At 34.9% G+C, this 19,234-nt stretch overlaps 1 protein-coding gene across 1 annotated transcript in view; it reads left to right on the forward strand.

Moving 5' to 3' along the window:
- Window positions 1-3,680, forward strand: part of uncx (UNC homeobox) — a 5,564-nt gene extending 1,884 nt beyond the window's left edge. Inside the window, exons 2-3 of the mRNA XM_061982020.2 lie at window positions 67-242; window positions 2,678-3,680. Of these exons, the coding sequence (XP_061838004.2) occupies window positions 67-242; window positions 2,678-3,553 (1,052 nt within the window). The 3' untranslated portion in view covers window positions 3,554-3,680. The remainder of the gene's footprint in view (window positions 1-66; window positions 243-2,677) is intronic.
- Window positions 3,681-19,234: the final 15,554 nt, after the last annotated feature.

The following is a 19,234-nucleotide window of genomic DNA, read 5'->3' on the forward strand; positions in this document are numbered from 1 at the left end:
TTTTTTTTAGCTGTTTGCAAATGCACCGAATCGTTGGATTTCAATAATTGTTGATTTAATGACTAGACTCGGGGGACCTTGACAAGGAGAGTCCCGGCTGCAAGAGGCGAAGGACGCGCACCAATTTCACCGGCTGGCAGCTGGAGGAGCTGGAGAAGGCTTTCAACGAGAGCCACTACCCGGACGTGTTCATGAGGGAGGCTCTGGCCCTCAGACTGGACCTGATCGAGTCCAGAGTGCAGGTAGAGGCTTTGGAATCTTTTTTTTGTGTGCAACTTGGTTGAAAATGCAAGGGGAATTTTGCAAGCTATATTGAAATAATGATGTATCCTGCATGAGGCCATTGTGTTAAAAAACTGCTATTATGTGTGATTTATAGTTCCAGCATGTGCACTATAGCACTATGCAATATTTTTGTAGTAAAATATTACTAATAATGTTCTTCTGTTTGTGTGAAAACACTAAAAACCTGCAACTTTTGCTCAAATAATCTATATCTCTGACCATTGGTCCCTTCAAAATGAATGCCACTGCATGTAGTATGTCCTTGGTTGGAATTTAATTGAATACTATATTTATTTGACTGCATTATATGTTATTCTATTGTAAATATTGTACATTCTGAGAGAGTTGTGTGAGCTGAGAGGTATCTGAGCAAAATTGTCTTAAATGATTGTTTGTTGTGTTGATTTTCAATGCATTTGGTCCCCCTTGAAAATGAGATGCTGCATCTCAAGGTTTTTTTTCCATTAATAAATTAAAATTTGTTCTGTTTATTTTGGTGCATTTTCTGCTCAAGTAGGAATTGTGCACACAAATGAATAAATATTTGTGTTTGTTGCATATGTTGGACAACATGATGTAACCTGCAATAACGTGCGGTGTGTTTATGTTGGCCAATTAAAAAGTCCAATTAAGGCTGACAGCAGGAGCAAATAGTTAATAACAACCTATTACAACAATTGTTGTACATTCTTGGGTAGCAGGTTGTAGTTTGCTTTGTACATCATTTTAGCTGTTTGCAAATGCACCAAATCGTTGAATTTCAATAATTGTGATTTACTAAATAGACTCGGGGGACCTTGTGAGAGTTGAGAAATTGTCTCTAATGATTGTTTGTTGTGCAACTTGTCTTAATGTTTAATGTCTTTGAAAACGAGATGCTGCATCTCAAGGGGTTATTTTCCATTAATACATTCAAATTCAAATTTGTTCTCGGTTTATTTTGGTGTATTTTCTGCTCAAGTAGGAATTGTGCACATAAATAATTGCATGAGTAATTAGTTGCACAGCTAAATTAAAGACACTATGGGATAAACGTTCAGTTCAGTTTATTTGGAACATGCATACGATACAATGTAACGGCATCACATAATTCCAGTTGTTTCAGGACAGCACGTCCGAAAAGGAGTAGGAAGAAGCTGAACTTATTGAATCCTACCCCTTTTCAAAACATACCAATTTTATACCATGTGCCTGTGACACTCACTGTAGACAATGAACCTTTTTCACTTACCTCAACTCTTTTTTTCTTTGTTGTTGTTGTTTTTAGTCAATGACACTTCTCTGTATGTTTGTGATTTTTTTTGTTTTTTTGTTACCTTTTATTTATTTTTATTCCCCCCCCCCCCCCCCCTTTTAATCAGTTATTGTGATTCTCTATCTGTTTGTGGCGAAGAGGAAGGCAGTACATTGTCACCCACTGTGACTGAAATTTTTACTTTTATTATTTTTCTATAATTTTTAAAAATGTATTCATCTATAATTTTTTTTAGTATTTTTTAATTTTATTTATTTAATTATCTATTTTTTTTTTTTTTTGGGGGGGGGGGCAAAAAAAAGGGTCTGTCTTCTCAATACTTGTAGGGGGGCGGGGGGGGGGGGGCATTTTTACTTTTATTATTTTTCCATAATTTTTTAAAATGTATTTATCTATAATTTTTTTTAGTATTTTAATTTTTTTTAATTTATTTATCTATTTATTTATTTATTTTATTTTTGGGGGGGGGGGCAAAAAAAGGGGTCTGTCTTCTCAATACTTGTAGGGGGGCGGGGGGGGGGGCATTTTTACTTTTATTATTTTTCCATAATTTTTTAAAATGTATTTATAATTTTTTTTAGTATTTTTAATTTTTTTAAATTTATTTATCTATTTATTTATTTTTTTTGGGGGGGGGGGGGCAAAAAAGGGGTCTGTCTTCTCAATACTTGTAGGGGGGCGGGGGGGGGGGGAATTGTACTTTTATTATTTTTCCATAATTTTTTAAAATGTATTTATAATTTTTTTTAGTATTTTTAATTTTTGTTATTTATTTATCTATTTATTTATGTATTTTTTTTGGGGGGGGGGGTCTGTCTTCTCAATACTTGTTTTATGATTTCCCTATCAAATTAATACATACATATTAAAAAATAAATAAAATCATAATAATTACATGAATAAATATTTGTATTTGTTGCATATGTTTGACAACATGATATAATAACCCGCAATAACGTGCAGTGTGTTTATGTTGGCCAATTAAAAAGTCCAATTAAGGCCTATCACGTGACATGACAGCAGGAGCAATTAGTTAATTACAACCTAGTTTAATTGATTTGCTTGGAGGGGGAAGAAGAAAAAAAAAAAAAAAAGAAAAAAAATCACACCCGATTTTGTCTCGCCCGATGCATCCAGGTCTGGTTCCAGAACCGTCGGGCCAAGTGGAGGAAGAAGGAGAACACCAAGAAAGGTCCGGGCCGACCCGCGCACAACGCGCACCCGACCACCTGCAGCGGGGAGCCCATGGACCCGGAGGAGATCGCCCGGAGAGAACTGGACCGGCTGGAGAAGAAGAAGCGGAAGCAGGAGCGCCGCCTCCTCAAGGCCCAGAACAAGCACCTGCACGGGGATCTATTTCACACCCCGGGATCGGACAGCGACAGCGGCATGTCTCACGTCACCGACAGCGACCACACCAGCTCGGCCTCGCATTTGGACCTGCCGTCCCACTCGCTCATGCACACCCCGGCCCACAACCAAAGACACTTGGACCAGGACGCCTGCGGCTCCGAGCTGGACTCGGCGGACGCCAGCCACCGCCCGAGCCCCGGTGCCAACCGGACATCCGGGCTGTCGAAACCCAACCCGTTCAGCGTGGAGAGCCTCCTCTCGGACTCCGGACCCAGACGTAACACCGCGGCCTTACCCGCCTCCCGAGGGCCCCTCATCGGGAAGGGACACTTCCTGCTCTACCCCATCACGCAGCCGCTTGGATTCATAGTCCCGCAGACCGCCTTAAAAACGACTTCCAACCCGGACAGCGGCTCCGAGAGCCCGGCGGAGAGGAACCGCGGCGGCGTGCAGTCATGCGACGCGTCGTCGGGGCGCAGGAGCGCCTCGCCCGGGGACACGGACCGGGATCGGGCGGGGTCGGGCTCCGCCAGTCCTCAGACTTTAACCCACGAACACGACGCACAAGGCGGCAGGGGCCATCTAGAGGAGAGTCCCTCTTCGGAACCGCAGCCGAATTCTCATGAAAAAAACGGAATAAACCTAAGAGGAACACCTTAGGCCATTTTAGGTCCTCCTCTCCCTTTAAGTGTCTAGCTTTTAAAAATGTGTCACAAACACAAGAGCTGTAAAAAAAAACACACAAAAAAACAATTATACTATTTATATACTTATGTAAGGATTTTTTCGTAAATAAATATATTGTATACAATCAACACAAAGCGTGTGCGACCTTATATGGACTTCCGGCTAGAGCCAGCCAATCACAGGAGAGGAAATCTCATGCTTTGTTTTTTTATATTCTGCCTTTAAAAAAAAAAATGCATTCATCTACATCAGGGGTGTCAAACTCATTTTAGATCGGGGGCCACATGGAGAAAAATCTACTCCCAAGTGGTAAAATAACTTAAAAATAAAGACAACTTCAGATTGTTACCCAAATATAGAAAAACCTAAAAAAAAATAAAAAAAATTGACCTTTCAGATGTTGTTGTAGGAGGCATTTGATGCAGAAATTGAAGAGTTAAAAAAAAATTAAAAAAAATGTTTATGTATGTTTTTAGAGAAATGTTGTAATATTGCAACATTGGGCTTTGATGGGAGCATCATTTCTGTATTTATACTCACGTTGTCTAAACAACTGAGGGTTCTGTTGCAGGGTTGATTGCTTACTTAGCCCCATAACGCTATACCCCATTAATAATAATCACACAGTTATATTTTTATGAAGTCATCTATTACAAATATAAAAAATATATAACTCTTAAAAAACGCCTTTTCTCCCTCTTTTTTTCCTTTTCATCACATTGGTCATGAAGACTTTCATTGGTGGTGAAAGTCCTAAAAACAGTCCCTGTCGTCTGTAAAATGTATACTATCCATGTATAGAGAAAATACTTCAGCCAGTGATGTAGTGGAGGGGATACAACCTGTTTGAGCCCACTGCAACAAGCCAGCTATTTGACTACCACATTCACCCAGTGTTGTGTAATTGCAACAATTATATAACAAGCTCTAAATGAAATTTGATGCACATGTTCCACAATAACTACATATGTACATGCTCTAGACATTGTACTAACAACCAAATATATATATATAAAAGACATTTTAATTACTTGAATCTGATTAATCTAGTCCAATGAAACAAGTAGATTTTGTTCGAAGGAAACCTTGAGAGGTTGTGTGAGTTCATGGCCAGAAGGCGTGACTTATAAACAAATGTACGATCCAATAGCCTTGTGAGACTGAACAATAGGACCCAATGACTATATAAATGTGGTAAAAAAAATAAAAACATATATAACAGGTTGTTTTTTAAGATGGTTAAAGGTAACGTTGTAATTTTACAACAAGGGGTGTTACAGGGTTGAAAAAAAAAAAAAAAAAAAGAACGAGCACGTTCTGAAATTGTACAAATCATAATGTTGTTGTTTTTTTTACACATACATGTTGCGGTTAATAGTATTCTATTTTTATTTATATTTTCTGAATAAATTATGTGACAATGTTCACCAGTCAACTCATTGGTGTTCATTTTCAATCTATCAAGATAAAAAAAAATTCATCAAAATCAAATTAGAGTATGTTATTTATGTAGTTTGATCATTTTCATCGACTTATTTTGTACATATGTTGCATCATCCACAAAGATACAAAGAATTTCTATTGTGACATCTAGTGGACACATTTAGAACAGCAGTTTCTTTCATTCAAAAATTTCAGGTTATTTTGTTATACTTATCAAAGTCATCCCGCGGGCCGGATAAAACCTGTTCCGGCCCTCGGGCCGTACGTTTGACACCCCTGATATACAATCAACACAAAGCGTGTGCGACCTTAAAATAGCGATAAAGACTTCCGGGTAGAGCCAGCCAATCACAGGAGAGGAAATCTGTTTTTGCTAAGTATAAAAATAAAACTGTAATTTTTGAATGGAAGAAACTGCTGTTCTAAATATGTCCACTGGATGTCGCAATAGCAATTCTTTGTATCTTTGTAGACGATGCTACATATGTACAAAATAAACCACAAGTTAGTACATCGGTCGAGAAAAATGATCAAACTACATAAATAACATCCTGTAATTAGATTTTGATATTATTTTTTTATCTTGATAGATTGAAAATTAACAATAATGTGTTGACCGGTGAACATTATCACATCATAAAAAAATAAGAAATATGTTAGATCGACTATGGACTGGACTCTCACTATTATGTTAGATCTCCTATGGACTGGACTCTCACAATTATGTTCGATCCACTATGGACTGGAATCTCACACTATTATGTTAGATCCACTATGGACTGGACTCTCACAATTATGTTAGATCCACTATGGACTGAACTCTCACTATTATGTTAGATCCACTATGGACTGGACTCTCACAATTATGTTCGATCCAATATGGACTGGACTCTCACACTATTATGTTAGATCCACTATGGACTGGACTCTCACACTATTATGTTCGATCCACTATGGACTGGACTCTCACTATTATGTTAGATCCACTATGAACTGGACTCTCACACTATTATGTTAGATCCACTATGGACTGAACTCTCACAATTATGTTAGATCCACTATGGACTGGACTCTCACTATTATGTTAGATCCACTATGGACTGGACTCTCACTTTTATGTTAGATCCACTATGGACTGGACTCTCACTTTTATGTTAGATCCACTATGGACTGGACTCTCACTATTATGTTAGATCCACTATGGACTGGACTCTCACACTATTATGTTAGATCCACTATGGACTGGACTCTCTCACTATTATGTTAGATCCACTATGGACTGGACTCTCACTTTTATGTTGGATCCACTATGGACTGGACTCTCACACTATTATGTTAGATCCACTATGGACTGTACTCTTACTATTATGTTAGATCCACTATGGACTGGACTCTCACTATTATGTAAGATCCACTATGGACTGGACTCTCACTGTTATGTTAGATCCACTATGGACTGGACTCTCACACTATTATGTTAGATCCACTATGGACTGTACTCTTACTATTATGTTAGATCCACTATGGACTGGACTCTCACTATTATGTAAGATCCACCATGGACTGGACTTTCACAATATTATGCTAGACCCACTCGACGTCCATTGCATCCGGTCTCCCCTAGAGGGGGGCGGGAGGGTTGAGTTTTTCCTTGCCCTTATGTGGGATCTGAACCGAGGATGTCGTTGTGGCTTGTGCAGCCCTTTGGGACACTTGTGATTTAGGGCTATATAAGTAAACATTGATTGATTGATTGATTGATTGATTGATAACGACAAATAAAGATAGAATACCATTAACCGCAACATTATAATTAGTACAATTTCAGAATGTGCTTATTCTATTTTTTAAACAATCTGAAGTTGTCTTTATTTTTAAGTTATCGTGCCGTGATTTTACCAGTCCGGCCCACTTGGGAGTAGATTTTTCCTCCATGTGGCCCCCGATCTAAAATTAGTTTGACACCCCTGATCTATATGGCAGACACACACACACACACACACACACACACACCGAAAGATGAAATGAGGTTAGGAGCCTCGGGCAAAAAAAAAAAAAAAAAAAAAGGGACCCGCTGCACTCCTGCAGAGTTTTGATATGAAAGTAATTATTTTCCCGGTGGCTACTTTGCGGGGGGAATATGGTTTATTTTAGCCGGAGAAGAGGGGGCGAGGGGGGGGTATTATCATACATTACCGATTGACGGTGATATGAAATCACATAAACTTGCAGGAATAATAGAATTAGCATGAAAAGGCCAGCTTGTCAAATTGAAATAGGAAAATAATAGCCCCGGCAGCTGCGTGCAGGCGTGTATTATTGGGTCGTGGGGAGGCATTTTCATGAGCTCCCACTAGACACCCACTCTATATGCGCCACATGAAGATAGATGTTGCATGATATCCCCCCCCCCCTCATTGTTGTGTCGCCTGCCCCGGCCGTGTCGGGCTCTTATCAGCCTATTGATCACGCGTGGGCTGGTAATGGGCCGGGCCGGGCCGAACGTGCCTGTTTACAAAGCAGCAACACATTTGTTCTAATAGGGATGGAGATCCCCTGGGAGGCCCAGTGCGATCTGGGACATCTGCTACCAACATACCCTGCCTCATTTTTTTTTTTTTTTTTTTTTTTAAACCCCCCCTGGATATTAAATCAATCCACGACATGTTTATTTTACAATAACCATAATCCTGCGTAATATTTCTCAGAATGTTATCATTTTTCTCATATACTTAACGTGCAGGATAAGTGGCGCACTCATGGGTCAGAACATTAAGTACACCTGCACCCGATCCAAGGAAAAAAAAAAAAAAAAACTTATTTTTAAAAAAAAATTTTAAACATTGAATTTTTTGGGAATATTGTTCATTGTGGTTTGCAGTTTTTACAATATTTTGTTCATATTGTTCAATTTTAGAGTGTCAAACAAACAAGAAGTGATCTTTGAAACACAATATACAGTACAAATTAGCCTGTAATTTGCTGCAAATTTACAATGATATTAATTGCATTACTTCCACAGTTATTTACAGTATATCACTGTGAAATACTGAAACTGCAGAGCTGTGATTTTATGGTGAATGCAATAAAGTTACAAATGTAACTTCACAGTTGTAATGTTATAGTACATTACAATAACATTAGCAAAATGTGTTGTAATTTTTAAAATACATTTAAAAATTGCAATAAATACAATTAAAACTATATGCTGTAACTGCATGAATGTAATTTTAACTTTCATCACTCTCTCAGTTAAATGACTGCAACAATAATAAATATTAAATAAATAACTAAATAATTTGTCGTGATATTACAGAGGACTATGATGACAGTATTTTAATGTAAAGTAACAGTTAATTGCTGGGAGATTTGAGGCTATCATCATTTTTTACAGTCATTTGTTGCAATGTTTTTTATTACATAATTTTTCTGTGAAAAAATATGTTAAATTATGCAGCTACATTTTTACAGTGAGCCTATTTCTAAATTAAATTGCATCATTATTATTACACATGTGACGTGTCAAAGAAAATCACAATTTCTTAAATATTTTTTTTCTCCAGGCTCCAATTGAATCTATAGACTGGCATGCGTATTTTTTTTTTCTTTTTTTTTTTTTCTTCCCAATAACGACTCATCTGTTGTGATATTACAGAGGACTATGATGACAGTATTTTACTGTAAAGTAACAGTTAATTGCTGCGAGATTTGAGGCTATCATAATTTTTACAGTCATGTGTTGCAATGTTCAAGTAATTTTTATTACATTATTTTTCTGTGAAAAAATACATTAAAAATTATGTAGGTACATTTTTACAGTGAGCCTGTTCCTAAATAAAATTGCATTATTATTATTATTATTACACGTGCGACGTGTCAAGGAAAATCACAATTTCTTGAATATTTTTTTTCTCCATGCGTATTTTATTATTATTTTTTTCTTTTTCTTCCCAATAACGACTCATCTGTTGTGATATTACAGAGGACTATGATGATAGTATTTTACTGTAAAGTAACAGTTAATTGCTGCGAGATTTGAGGCTATCATAATTTTTACAGTCATGTGTTGCAATGTTCAAGTAATTTTTATTACATTATTTTTCTGTGAAAAAATACATAAAAAATTATGTAGGTACATTTTTACAGTGAGCCTGTTTCTAAATGAAATTGCATTATTATTATTACACGTGCGACGTGTCAAGGAAAATCACAATTTCTTAAATATATTTTTTTTCTCCAGGCTTCAATTGAATCTATAGACTCAGGATGTGTATTTTATTATTGTTTTATTTATTTTTCTTCCCAATAACGACTAATTTGTCGTGATATTACGGAGGATTATGATGACAGTATTTTACTGTGAAGTAACAGTTAATCGCTACAAGATTTAGGGCTATCATAATTTTTTACAGTCATTTGTTGCAATGTTCACGTAATTTTTTATTACATTATTTTTCTGTGAAAAAAAACTTAAAAAATGATGCAGGTACATTTTTACAGCAAGCCTGTTTCTAAATTAAATTGCATTATTATTATTACACGTGCGACGTTTCAAGGAAAACCACAATTTCTTAAATATTTTTTTCTCTAGGCTCCAATTGACTCTATAGACTGGGGTGTGTATTTTATTATTTAATAATTTTTTTTAATTTTTCTTCCCAATAACGACTCATTTGTTGTGTTATTACAGAGGACTATGATGACAGTATTTTACTGTGAAGAAACAGTTAATTACTGCAAGATTTAGGGCTATCATTGTTTTTACAGTCATTTGTTGCTATGTTCACGTAATATCTTATTACATTATTTTTCTGTGGAAAAAATACATTAAAATGCTGTGAAATTATGCAGCTACATTTGTATTTTTATTTCTAAATGAAATTGTATTATTATTATTATTATTATTATTATACGTACGACGTGTCAAGGAAAATCACAATTTCTTAAATATGTTTTTATCTAGGCTCCAATTGAATCAATAGACTCGGGATGTGTATTTTATTTTTTATTTGTATTTTTTCTTCAATTTGTTGTGATATTACAGAGGACTATGATGACAGTATTTTACTGTGAAGTAACAGTTAATCGCTGGGAGATTTAAGGCTATCATCATTTTTGCAGTCATTTGTTGCAATGTTCACGTAATTTTTTATTACATTATTTTTCTGTGGAAAAAAATACGTAAAAAATGCTGTGAAATTATGCAGCTACATTTTTACAGTGAGCCTATTTCTAAATGCAATGGCATTATTATTATTATGCGTGCGACATGTCAAGGAAAATCACAATTTCTTAAATATTTTTTTTCTCCAGACTCGGGATGTGTATTTTATTATTTTTTTAAATTTTTTTTTTAATTTTTCTTCCCAAAAACGACACATTTTACAGAAGGCTATGATGACAGCATTTTACTGTGAAGTAACAGTTAATTGCTGCAAGATTTAGGGCTATCATCATTTTTACAGTCATTTGTTGCAATGTTCACGTAATTTTTTATTACATAATTTTTCTGTGAAAAAATACGTTAAAATGCTGTGAAATTATGCAGCTACTTTTTTATTTTTATTTCTAAATGAAATTGTATTATTATTATTACACGTGCGACGTGTCGAGGAAAATCACAATTTCTTCAATATTTTTTTCTCTAGGCTCCAATTTTATTACTTTATTCTATTTTTTATTTGTATTTTTTCTTCCCAATAACGACTAATTTGTTGTGATATTACAGAGGACTATGATGACAGCATTTTACTGTGAAGTAACACTTAATCGCTGGGAGATTTAAGGCTATCATCATTTTTGCAGTCATTTGTTGCAATGTTCACGTAATTTTTTATTACATTATTTTTCTGTGGAAAAAATACTTTAAAAATGCTGTGAAATTATGCAGCTAGATTTTTATTTTCATTTCTAAATGAAATTGTATTATTATTATTATTACACGTGCGACGTATCGAGGAAAATCACAATTTCTTCAATATTTTTTTCTCTAGGCTCCAATTTTATTACTTTATTCTATTTTTTATTTGTATTCTTTCTTCCCAATAACAACTAATTTGTCGTGATATTACAGAGGACCAGGATGACCGTATTTTACTGTGAAGTAACAGTTAATCGCTGCGAGATTTAAGGCTATTATCATTTTTGCAGTCATTTGTTGCAATGTTCACGTAATTTTTTATGACAATTTTTCTGTGGAAAAAATACGTTAAAATGCTGTGAAATTATGCAGCTTCATTTTTATTTGTATTTCTAAATTAAATTGTGTTATTATTATTATTATTATTATTATTACACGTGCGATGTTTTGAGGAAAATCACAATTTAAATATTTTTTTCTCTAGGCTCCAATTGAATCAATAGACTCGGGATGTGTATTTTATTTATTTATTATTTTTTTTCTTCCTAATAATGACTAATTTGTCGTGATATTACAGAGGACTAGGATGACAGTATTTTACTGTGAAGTAACAGTTAATTGCTGCAAGATTTAGGGCAATCATAATTTCTGCAGTCATTTGTTGCAATCTTCACGTAATTTTTTCTCACATTATTTTTCTGTGGGGAAAAAATACGTTAAAATGCTGTGAAATTATGCAGCTACATTTTTATTTTTTTCTAAATGAAATTGTATTATTTTTATTATGACGTGTCAAGGAAAATCCCAGTTTCTTAAATATGTTTTTTCTCTAGGGTCCAATTTTATTACTTTATTTTATTTTTTATTTGTATTTTTTCTTCCCAATAACAACTAATTTGTTGTGATATTACAGAGGACTATAATGACAGCATTTTACTGTGAAGTAACAGTTAATCGCTGCGAGATTTAAGGCTATTATCATTTTTGCAGTCATTTGTTGCAATGTTCACGTAATTTTTTATGACATCATTTTTCTGTGGAAAAAATACGTTAAAATGCTGTGAAATTATGCAGCTTCATTTTTATTTGTATATCTAAATTAAATTGTGTTATTATTATTATTATTATTATTACACGTGCGATGTGTCGAGGAAAATCACAATTTAAATATTTTTTTCTCTAGACTCCAATTGAACCAATAGACTCGGGATGTGTATTTTTTTTTTTTTTCTTCTTCTTCTTCCCAATAACGACTAATTTGTCGTGATATTACAGAGGACTACGATGACAGTATTTTACTGTGAAGCAACAGTTAATCGCTGGGAGATTTAAGGCTATCATCATTTTTGCAGTCATTTGTTGCAATGTTCAAGTAATTTTTTATTACATTATTTTTCTGTGGAAAAAAATATGTTAAAAATGCTGTGAATATATGCAGCTACATTTTTACAGTGAGCCTATTTCTAAATGTAAATGCATTATTATTACACGTGGGACGTGTCAAGGAAAATCACAATTTCTTAAAAATTTTGTTTTTCTAGGCTCCAATTGAATCAATAGACTCGAGATGCGTATTTTATTTTTTATTTGTATTTTTTCTTCAATTTGTTGTGATATTACAGAGGACTATGATGACAGTATTTTACTGTGAAGTAACAGTTAATCGCTGCGAGATTTAAGGCTATCATCATTTTTGCAGTCATTTGTTGCAATGTTCACGTAATTATTTTTCTGTGGAAAAATACGTTAAAATGCTGTGAAATTATGCAGTTACATTTTTATTTTCATTTCTAAATTAAATTGTATTATTATTATTATTATTACACGTGGGACGTGTCAAGGAAAATGACAATTTCTTAAATATTTTTTTCTCTAGGGTCCAATTTTATTACTTTATTTTATTTTTTGATTTGTATTTTTCTTCCCAATAACGACTCATTTGTCGTGATATTACAGAGGACTATGATGACAGTATTTTACTGTGAAGTAACACTTAATCGCTGGGAGATTTAAGGCTATCATCATTTTTGCAGTCATTTGTTGCAATGTTCATGTAATTTTTTATTACATTATTTTTCTGTGGAAAAAATACGTTAAAAATGCTGTGAAATTATGCAGCTACATTTTTACAGTGAGCCTATTTCTAAATGCAATTGCATTATTATTATTATGCGTGCGACATGTCAAGGAAAATCACAATTTCTTAAATATTTTTTTTTCTCCAGACTCAGGATGTGTATTTTATTTTTTATTTTTCTTCCCAATAACAACTAATTTTACAGAAGACTATGATGACAGCATTTTACTGTGAAGTAGCAGTTAGTTGCTGCAAGATTTAGGGCTATCATAATTTTTACAGTCATTTGTTGCAATGTTTTTTATTAATGAATTTTTCTGTGAAAAAATACGTTAAAATGCTGTGAAATTATGCAGCTACTTTTTTATTTTTATTTCTAAATGAAATTGTATTATTTTTATTATTATTACACGTGCGACGTGTCAAGGGAAATCACAATTTCTTAAATATTTTTTTCTATAGGCTCCAATTAAATCAATAGAATCGGGATGTTTATTTTATTTGTATTTTTTCTTCCCAATAACGACTAATTTGTTGTGATATTACAAAGGACCAGGATGACAGTATTTTACTGTGAAGTAATAGTTAATCGCTGCAAGATTTAGGGCTATCATAATTTCTGCAGTCATTTGTTGCAATGTTCACGTAATTTTTTATTACATTATTTTTCTGTGGAAAAAATACTTTAAAAATGCTGTGAAATTATACAGCTACATTTTTATTTTTTTCTAAATGAAATTGTATTATTTTTATTACGACGTGTCAAGGAAAATCACAATTTCTTAAATATGTTTTTTTCTCTAGGGTCCAATTTTATTACTTTATTTTGTTTTTTTATTTGTATTTTTTCTTCCCAATAACAACTAATTTGTTGTGATATTACAGAGGACTACAATGACAGCATTTTACTGTGAAGTAACAGTTAATCGCTGCGAGATTTAAGGCTATCATCCTTTTTGCAGTCATTTGTTGCAATGTTCACGTAATTTTTTATTGACATTATTTTTCTGTGGAAAAAATACTTTAAAAATGCTGTGAAATTATGCAGCTACATTTTTTTTGTATTTCTAAATCAAATTGTGTTAATATTATTATTATTACACGTGCGATGTGTCGAGAAAAATCACAATTTAAATATTTTTTTCTCTAGGCTCTAATTGAATCAATAGACTCGGGATGTGTATTTTATTTATTTATTTTCTTCCCAATATTGACTAATTTGTTGTGTTATTACAGAGGACTATGCTGACAGTATTTTACTGTGAAGTAACAGTTAATCGCTGCAAGATTTAGGGCTATCACAATTTTTGCAGTCATTTGTTGCAATGTTCAAGTAATTTTTTATGAGATAATTTTTCTGTAAAAAAATACGTTAAAATGCTGTGAAATTATGCAGCTACATTTTTATTTTTTTCTAAATGAAATTGTATTATTTTTATTACGACGTGTCAAGGAAAATCACAATTTCTTAAATATGTTTTTTCTCTAGGGTCCAATTTTATTACTTTATTTTATTTTTTATTTGTATTTTTTCTTCCCAATAACTGATTTGTTGTGATATTACAGAGGACTATAATTACAGCATTTTACTGTGAAGTAACAGTTAATCGCTGCTAGATTTAAGGCTATCATCATTTTTGCAGTCATTTGTTGCAATGTTCACGTAATTTTTTATTACATTATTTTTCTGTGGAAAAAATACTTTAAAAATGCTGTGAAATTACGCAGCTACATTTTTACAGTGAGCCTATTTCTACATTCAATTGCATTATTATTATTACGCGTGCGACGTGTCAAGGAAAATCCCAACTCTAGGCTCCAATTGAATCTATAGACAGGGGGGATGTGTATTTTATTTATTTATTTTTAATTTTTCCTTCCCCAACACTCTCTGAGGCTATTGGGACGTGTGCCCAGTTCATCTATAATTCATTAGCAGCCTGAATAGGAGTATCGCTGGCTGCACATTGGTGGCCTTAAGGTGAAATTAGTGATTTGCTTAAGTAGTTAAGCTTTTTTTTTCTTGCCTGGGAGATGCATGCTTGGAGAGAAGAAGTAGAAGGAGAGGAGGAAGGAGAAAAAAAACAAAAACAAAAAAACACCAATCAATGTGTGTGTTTGTGTGCACCAGGCAAAGAAAAGGATGGAGGACGCCCATGAATCATACTTTATGAATTCAATTTGGGCCCGTATAGCCGCAGAAATTTTCAATTTGAACGCCGGGATCATTATGGGGGAGAGTGTAAATTGTTTTTCCTCTATTATGCATCCGGACGCCGTCATTTTTCTCTCTAATTACGGGAGGTGTCAGGTCGGGCCTGTCATGCAGACGCTGATTTTCAATTTAACTGATCATGGTGCATTCATTCATTCACACACACACACACACACACACACACGTGCGCCCCAACACATTTGATGAATCTCCTATAACTCCGAGCAAGCCTGGAATGCTAAATGGGAGAAGGAAGGTGGTGGCGGGGAGGGCACAGATTGGCAAAGTAATATGAGGGAAGGGGCAAGGGAGAGGAGGGAGGGGGGGTGCATGCAGCAATAAGTGCAGATCAGGCAGCTAATTTAGCACCTCCTGGTATTTTCCATTTCCATTTCTCATTTCCAACTCTCCAGAGGAGGAGGAGGAGGGGGGGAGGGGGGGAGGCAGCCCAGGGGCAGGAAGTAAGCTGCATGGCCGTGCACTATCATGAGGAGACAGGGGGAAGGGGGGGCATGTGCAGCCAAAGCACCGGCTTGCCTGCACACCCCCCCCCCCCCCCCCCCTCGCAATCTGCATTAGGATATCAGGCTTAATTAACGCTAATAGAGTTTTCTCTCAGTGTGTGTTAGTTTTATTTAATAGGAACAAATTTGCGCAATTAATTACTGCCATTAAGATGTGCTGCTTTGTCTTGCAGCTGTTTTTTCCTTCGCCTGCAGGACTAAATGTTTTCCAAGAAAATAACGATCGCGTTTGACATAACCGAGGAAAAGACACGTTACATTATCGTATCCGTTCAAAAAGGTGCTGCGAAAGATCATTTCCCTTTAAAAAAAAAAAAAAAAAAAAGATCTTCCATAAAATCGAATGGCACTTGACATTTTGGCTTCCTCCCGCAGCAATGCCTTTTTTCTTAAAAAGGGATTATTTCCCTCCTCGATTCTCATTAATGCGCCGGTGGATTTAATCATTCTTATCTTTCACTAACATACCTGGGATAAGCTTCAAATTAACCATCTGCACTGATGATTTTTTTAATTGTAATTATACGGGAGAGTTTGAGAGCCTCTAATAAAGAAACATACGGTGAAATTGATCATTCATATTTCTGATGTGGAATTGGCATTTTAAAAATAACCCGTTCTAAAAAAAAATAGATGATGTAAATTGGTTTATTTATTTAAAAAAATTAGAGATGTCAATGCCGATAAATGCTTTAAAATGTAATATCGGAAATTATCGGTATCGTTTTTTTTATTATCGGTATCTGTATCAGTATCTATTTTTTAATTTTATTTTTTAAATTAAATCAACATAAAAAACACAAGATACACTTACAATTAGTGCACCAACCCAAAAAAACTCCCTCCCCCATTTACACTCATTCACACAAAAGGGTTGTTACTTTCTGTTATTAATATTCTGGTAGGTTCCTACATTATATATCAATATATATCAATACAGTCTGCAAGGGATACAGTCCGTAAGCACACGTGATTGTGCGTGCTGCTGGTCCACTAATAGTACTAACCTTTAACAGTTAATTTTACTCATTTTCATTAATTACTAGTTTCTATGTAACTGTTTTTATATTGTTTTACTTTCTTTTTTATTCAAGAAAATGTTTTTAATTTATTTATTTTAGTTTATTATTTTCTTTAAAAAAGTACCTTATCTTCAACATGAAAAACAAATGTTTTTAATTTATTTATCTTATGTTATTTTATTATTATTTTTAAAAAGGGCCTTATCTTCACCATACCTGGTTGTCCAAATTAGGCATAATAATGTGTTGATTCCACGACTGTATATATCGGTATCGGTTGATATCGGTATCTGTAATTAAGAGTTGGACAATATCGGGATATCGTCAAAAAAGCCATCATTGGACATCCCTAGAAACAACCCTTTTGTGTGAATTAGTTTTTTTGGGTTGGTGCACTAATTGTAAGTGTATCTTGTGTTTTTTATGTTGATTTAATCATTTAAAAAAATAAAAAATAAAAAAAATAAAAATAAAAAAAACCTGATACCAATAATAAAAAAACAAAACGATACCGATAATTCCCGATATTACATTTTAAAGCATTTATCTGACATCTCTAGTTGTTCCTTTCTGTTATTAATATTCTGGTAGGTTCCTACATTATATATCAATATATATCAATACAGTCTGCAAGGGATACAGTCCGTAAGCACACATGATTGTGCGTGCTGCTGGTCCACTAATAGTACTACCGTATTTTCCGCACTATAAGGCGCACCGGATTATTAGCCGCACCTTCAATGAATTACATATTTCATAACTTTGTCCACCAATAAGCCGCCCCGGATTATAAGCCGCGCCTACGCTGCGCTAAAGGGAATGTCAAAAAAACAGTCAGATAGTTCAGTCAAACTTTAATAATATATTGAAAACCAGCGTTCTAACAACTCTGTCCCAAAATGTACGCAAATGTGCAATCACAAACATAGTAAAATTCAAAATGGTGTAGAGCAATAGCAACATAATGTTGCTCGAACGTTAATGTCACAACACACAAAATAAACATAGCGCTCACCTTCTGAAGTTATTCTTCATTCGTAAATCCTTCGAATTCTTCGTCTTCGGTGTCCGAATTGAAAAGTTGCGCAAGCGTGGTATCCAAAATGGCCGGTTCCGTCTCGTCGAAGTCATCGGAGTCAGTGTCGCTGTTGTTCTGTGAATCCTGCCTTCCGGAAAGCTCGGACCACAGTTGTGACCGAAATATCTGCCCAGGCATTTACGATCCACTGGCAAATGTTGGCGTATGTCGTCCGAGGCTGTCTGCCCGTCTTAGTGAAGGTGTGTTCGCCTTCGGAGCTGTGTGAAAAAAGCCACCCGGCCTCTTCGCGTAAACTTCCCTTAACCACTCGCTCATCTTTTCTTCATCCATCCATCCCTTCGAGTTAGCTTTTATGATGACGCCGGCTGGAAAGGTCTCTTTTGGCAAGGTCTTCCTTTTGAATATCACCATGGGTGGAAGTTAGCATGGCAAGCTAGAACCACAGTGAAGGATGACTTCTCATTCCCTGTGGTGCGAATATTCACCGTACGTGCTCCCGTTCCACAGTGCGGTTACAGGAATATCAGTTGCTGTGAAATACGGTAGTAATCCGTGTGCGGATGGAGAGATTGCGTCTTTTTATGAACCGGATCCTTGTCGCTTAGTAGGAGCCATTTTGTGGTCTTTACAGATGTAAACAGGAAATGAAACGTACGGTGATATCCGCGCGTTTTTTCTTCTTCTTCCGGGGGCGGGTGGTTGCTTACAGTAGAAGAAGAAGCGCTTCCTGTTCTATGGGGGCGGGTGCTTTCCTTGGCGGTTGCTTGCGTAGAAGAAGAAGCGCTTCCTGTTCTACCGGGAAAAAAGATGGCGGCTGTTTACCGAAGTTGCGAGATCGAAACTTTATGAAAATGAATCGTAATAAAGCGCACCGGGTTATAAGGCGCACTGTCAGCTTTTGAGAAAATGTGTGGTTTTTAGGTGCGCCTTATAGTGCGGAAAATACGGTAACCTTTAACAGTTAATTTTACTCATTTTCATTCATTACTAGTTTCTATGTAACTGTTTCTATATTGTTTTACTTTCTTTTTTATTCAAGAAAATGTTTTTAATTTATTTGTTATTTTATTTTATTAATTTTTTTTTAAAGTACCTTATCTTCACCATACCTGGTTGTCCAAATTAGGCATAATAATGTGTTGATTCCACGACTGTATATATCGGTGTCAGTTGATATCGGTATCAGTAATTAAGAGTTGGACAATATCGGGATATCGTCAAAAAAGTCATCATTGGACATCCCTAGAAACAACCCTTTTATGTGAATGAGTGTAAATGGGGGAGGGCGTTTTTTTGGGTTGGTGCACTAATTGTAAGTGTATCTTGTGTTTTTTATGTTGATTTAATAATTTAAAAAAAACAAACAAACAAAAAAAAAAACCTGATACCAATAAAAAAAAAAAAAACCGAAACCGATAATTCCCGATATTACATTTTAAAGCATTTATCTGACATCTCTAGTTGTTCCTTTCTG

Source organism: Nerophis lumbriciformis, linkage group LG24 (assembly GCF_033978685.3).
Source record: "Nerophis lumbriciformis linkage group LG24, RoL_Nlum_v2.1, whole genome shotgun sequence".
NCBI classification, from domain to species: domain Eukaryota; kingdom Metazoa; phylum Chordata; class Actinopteri; order Syngnathiformes; family Syngnathidae; genus Nerophis; species Nerophis lumbriciformis.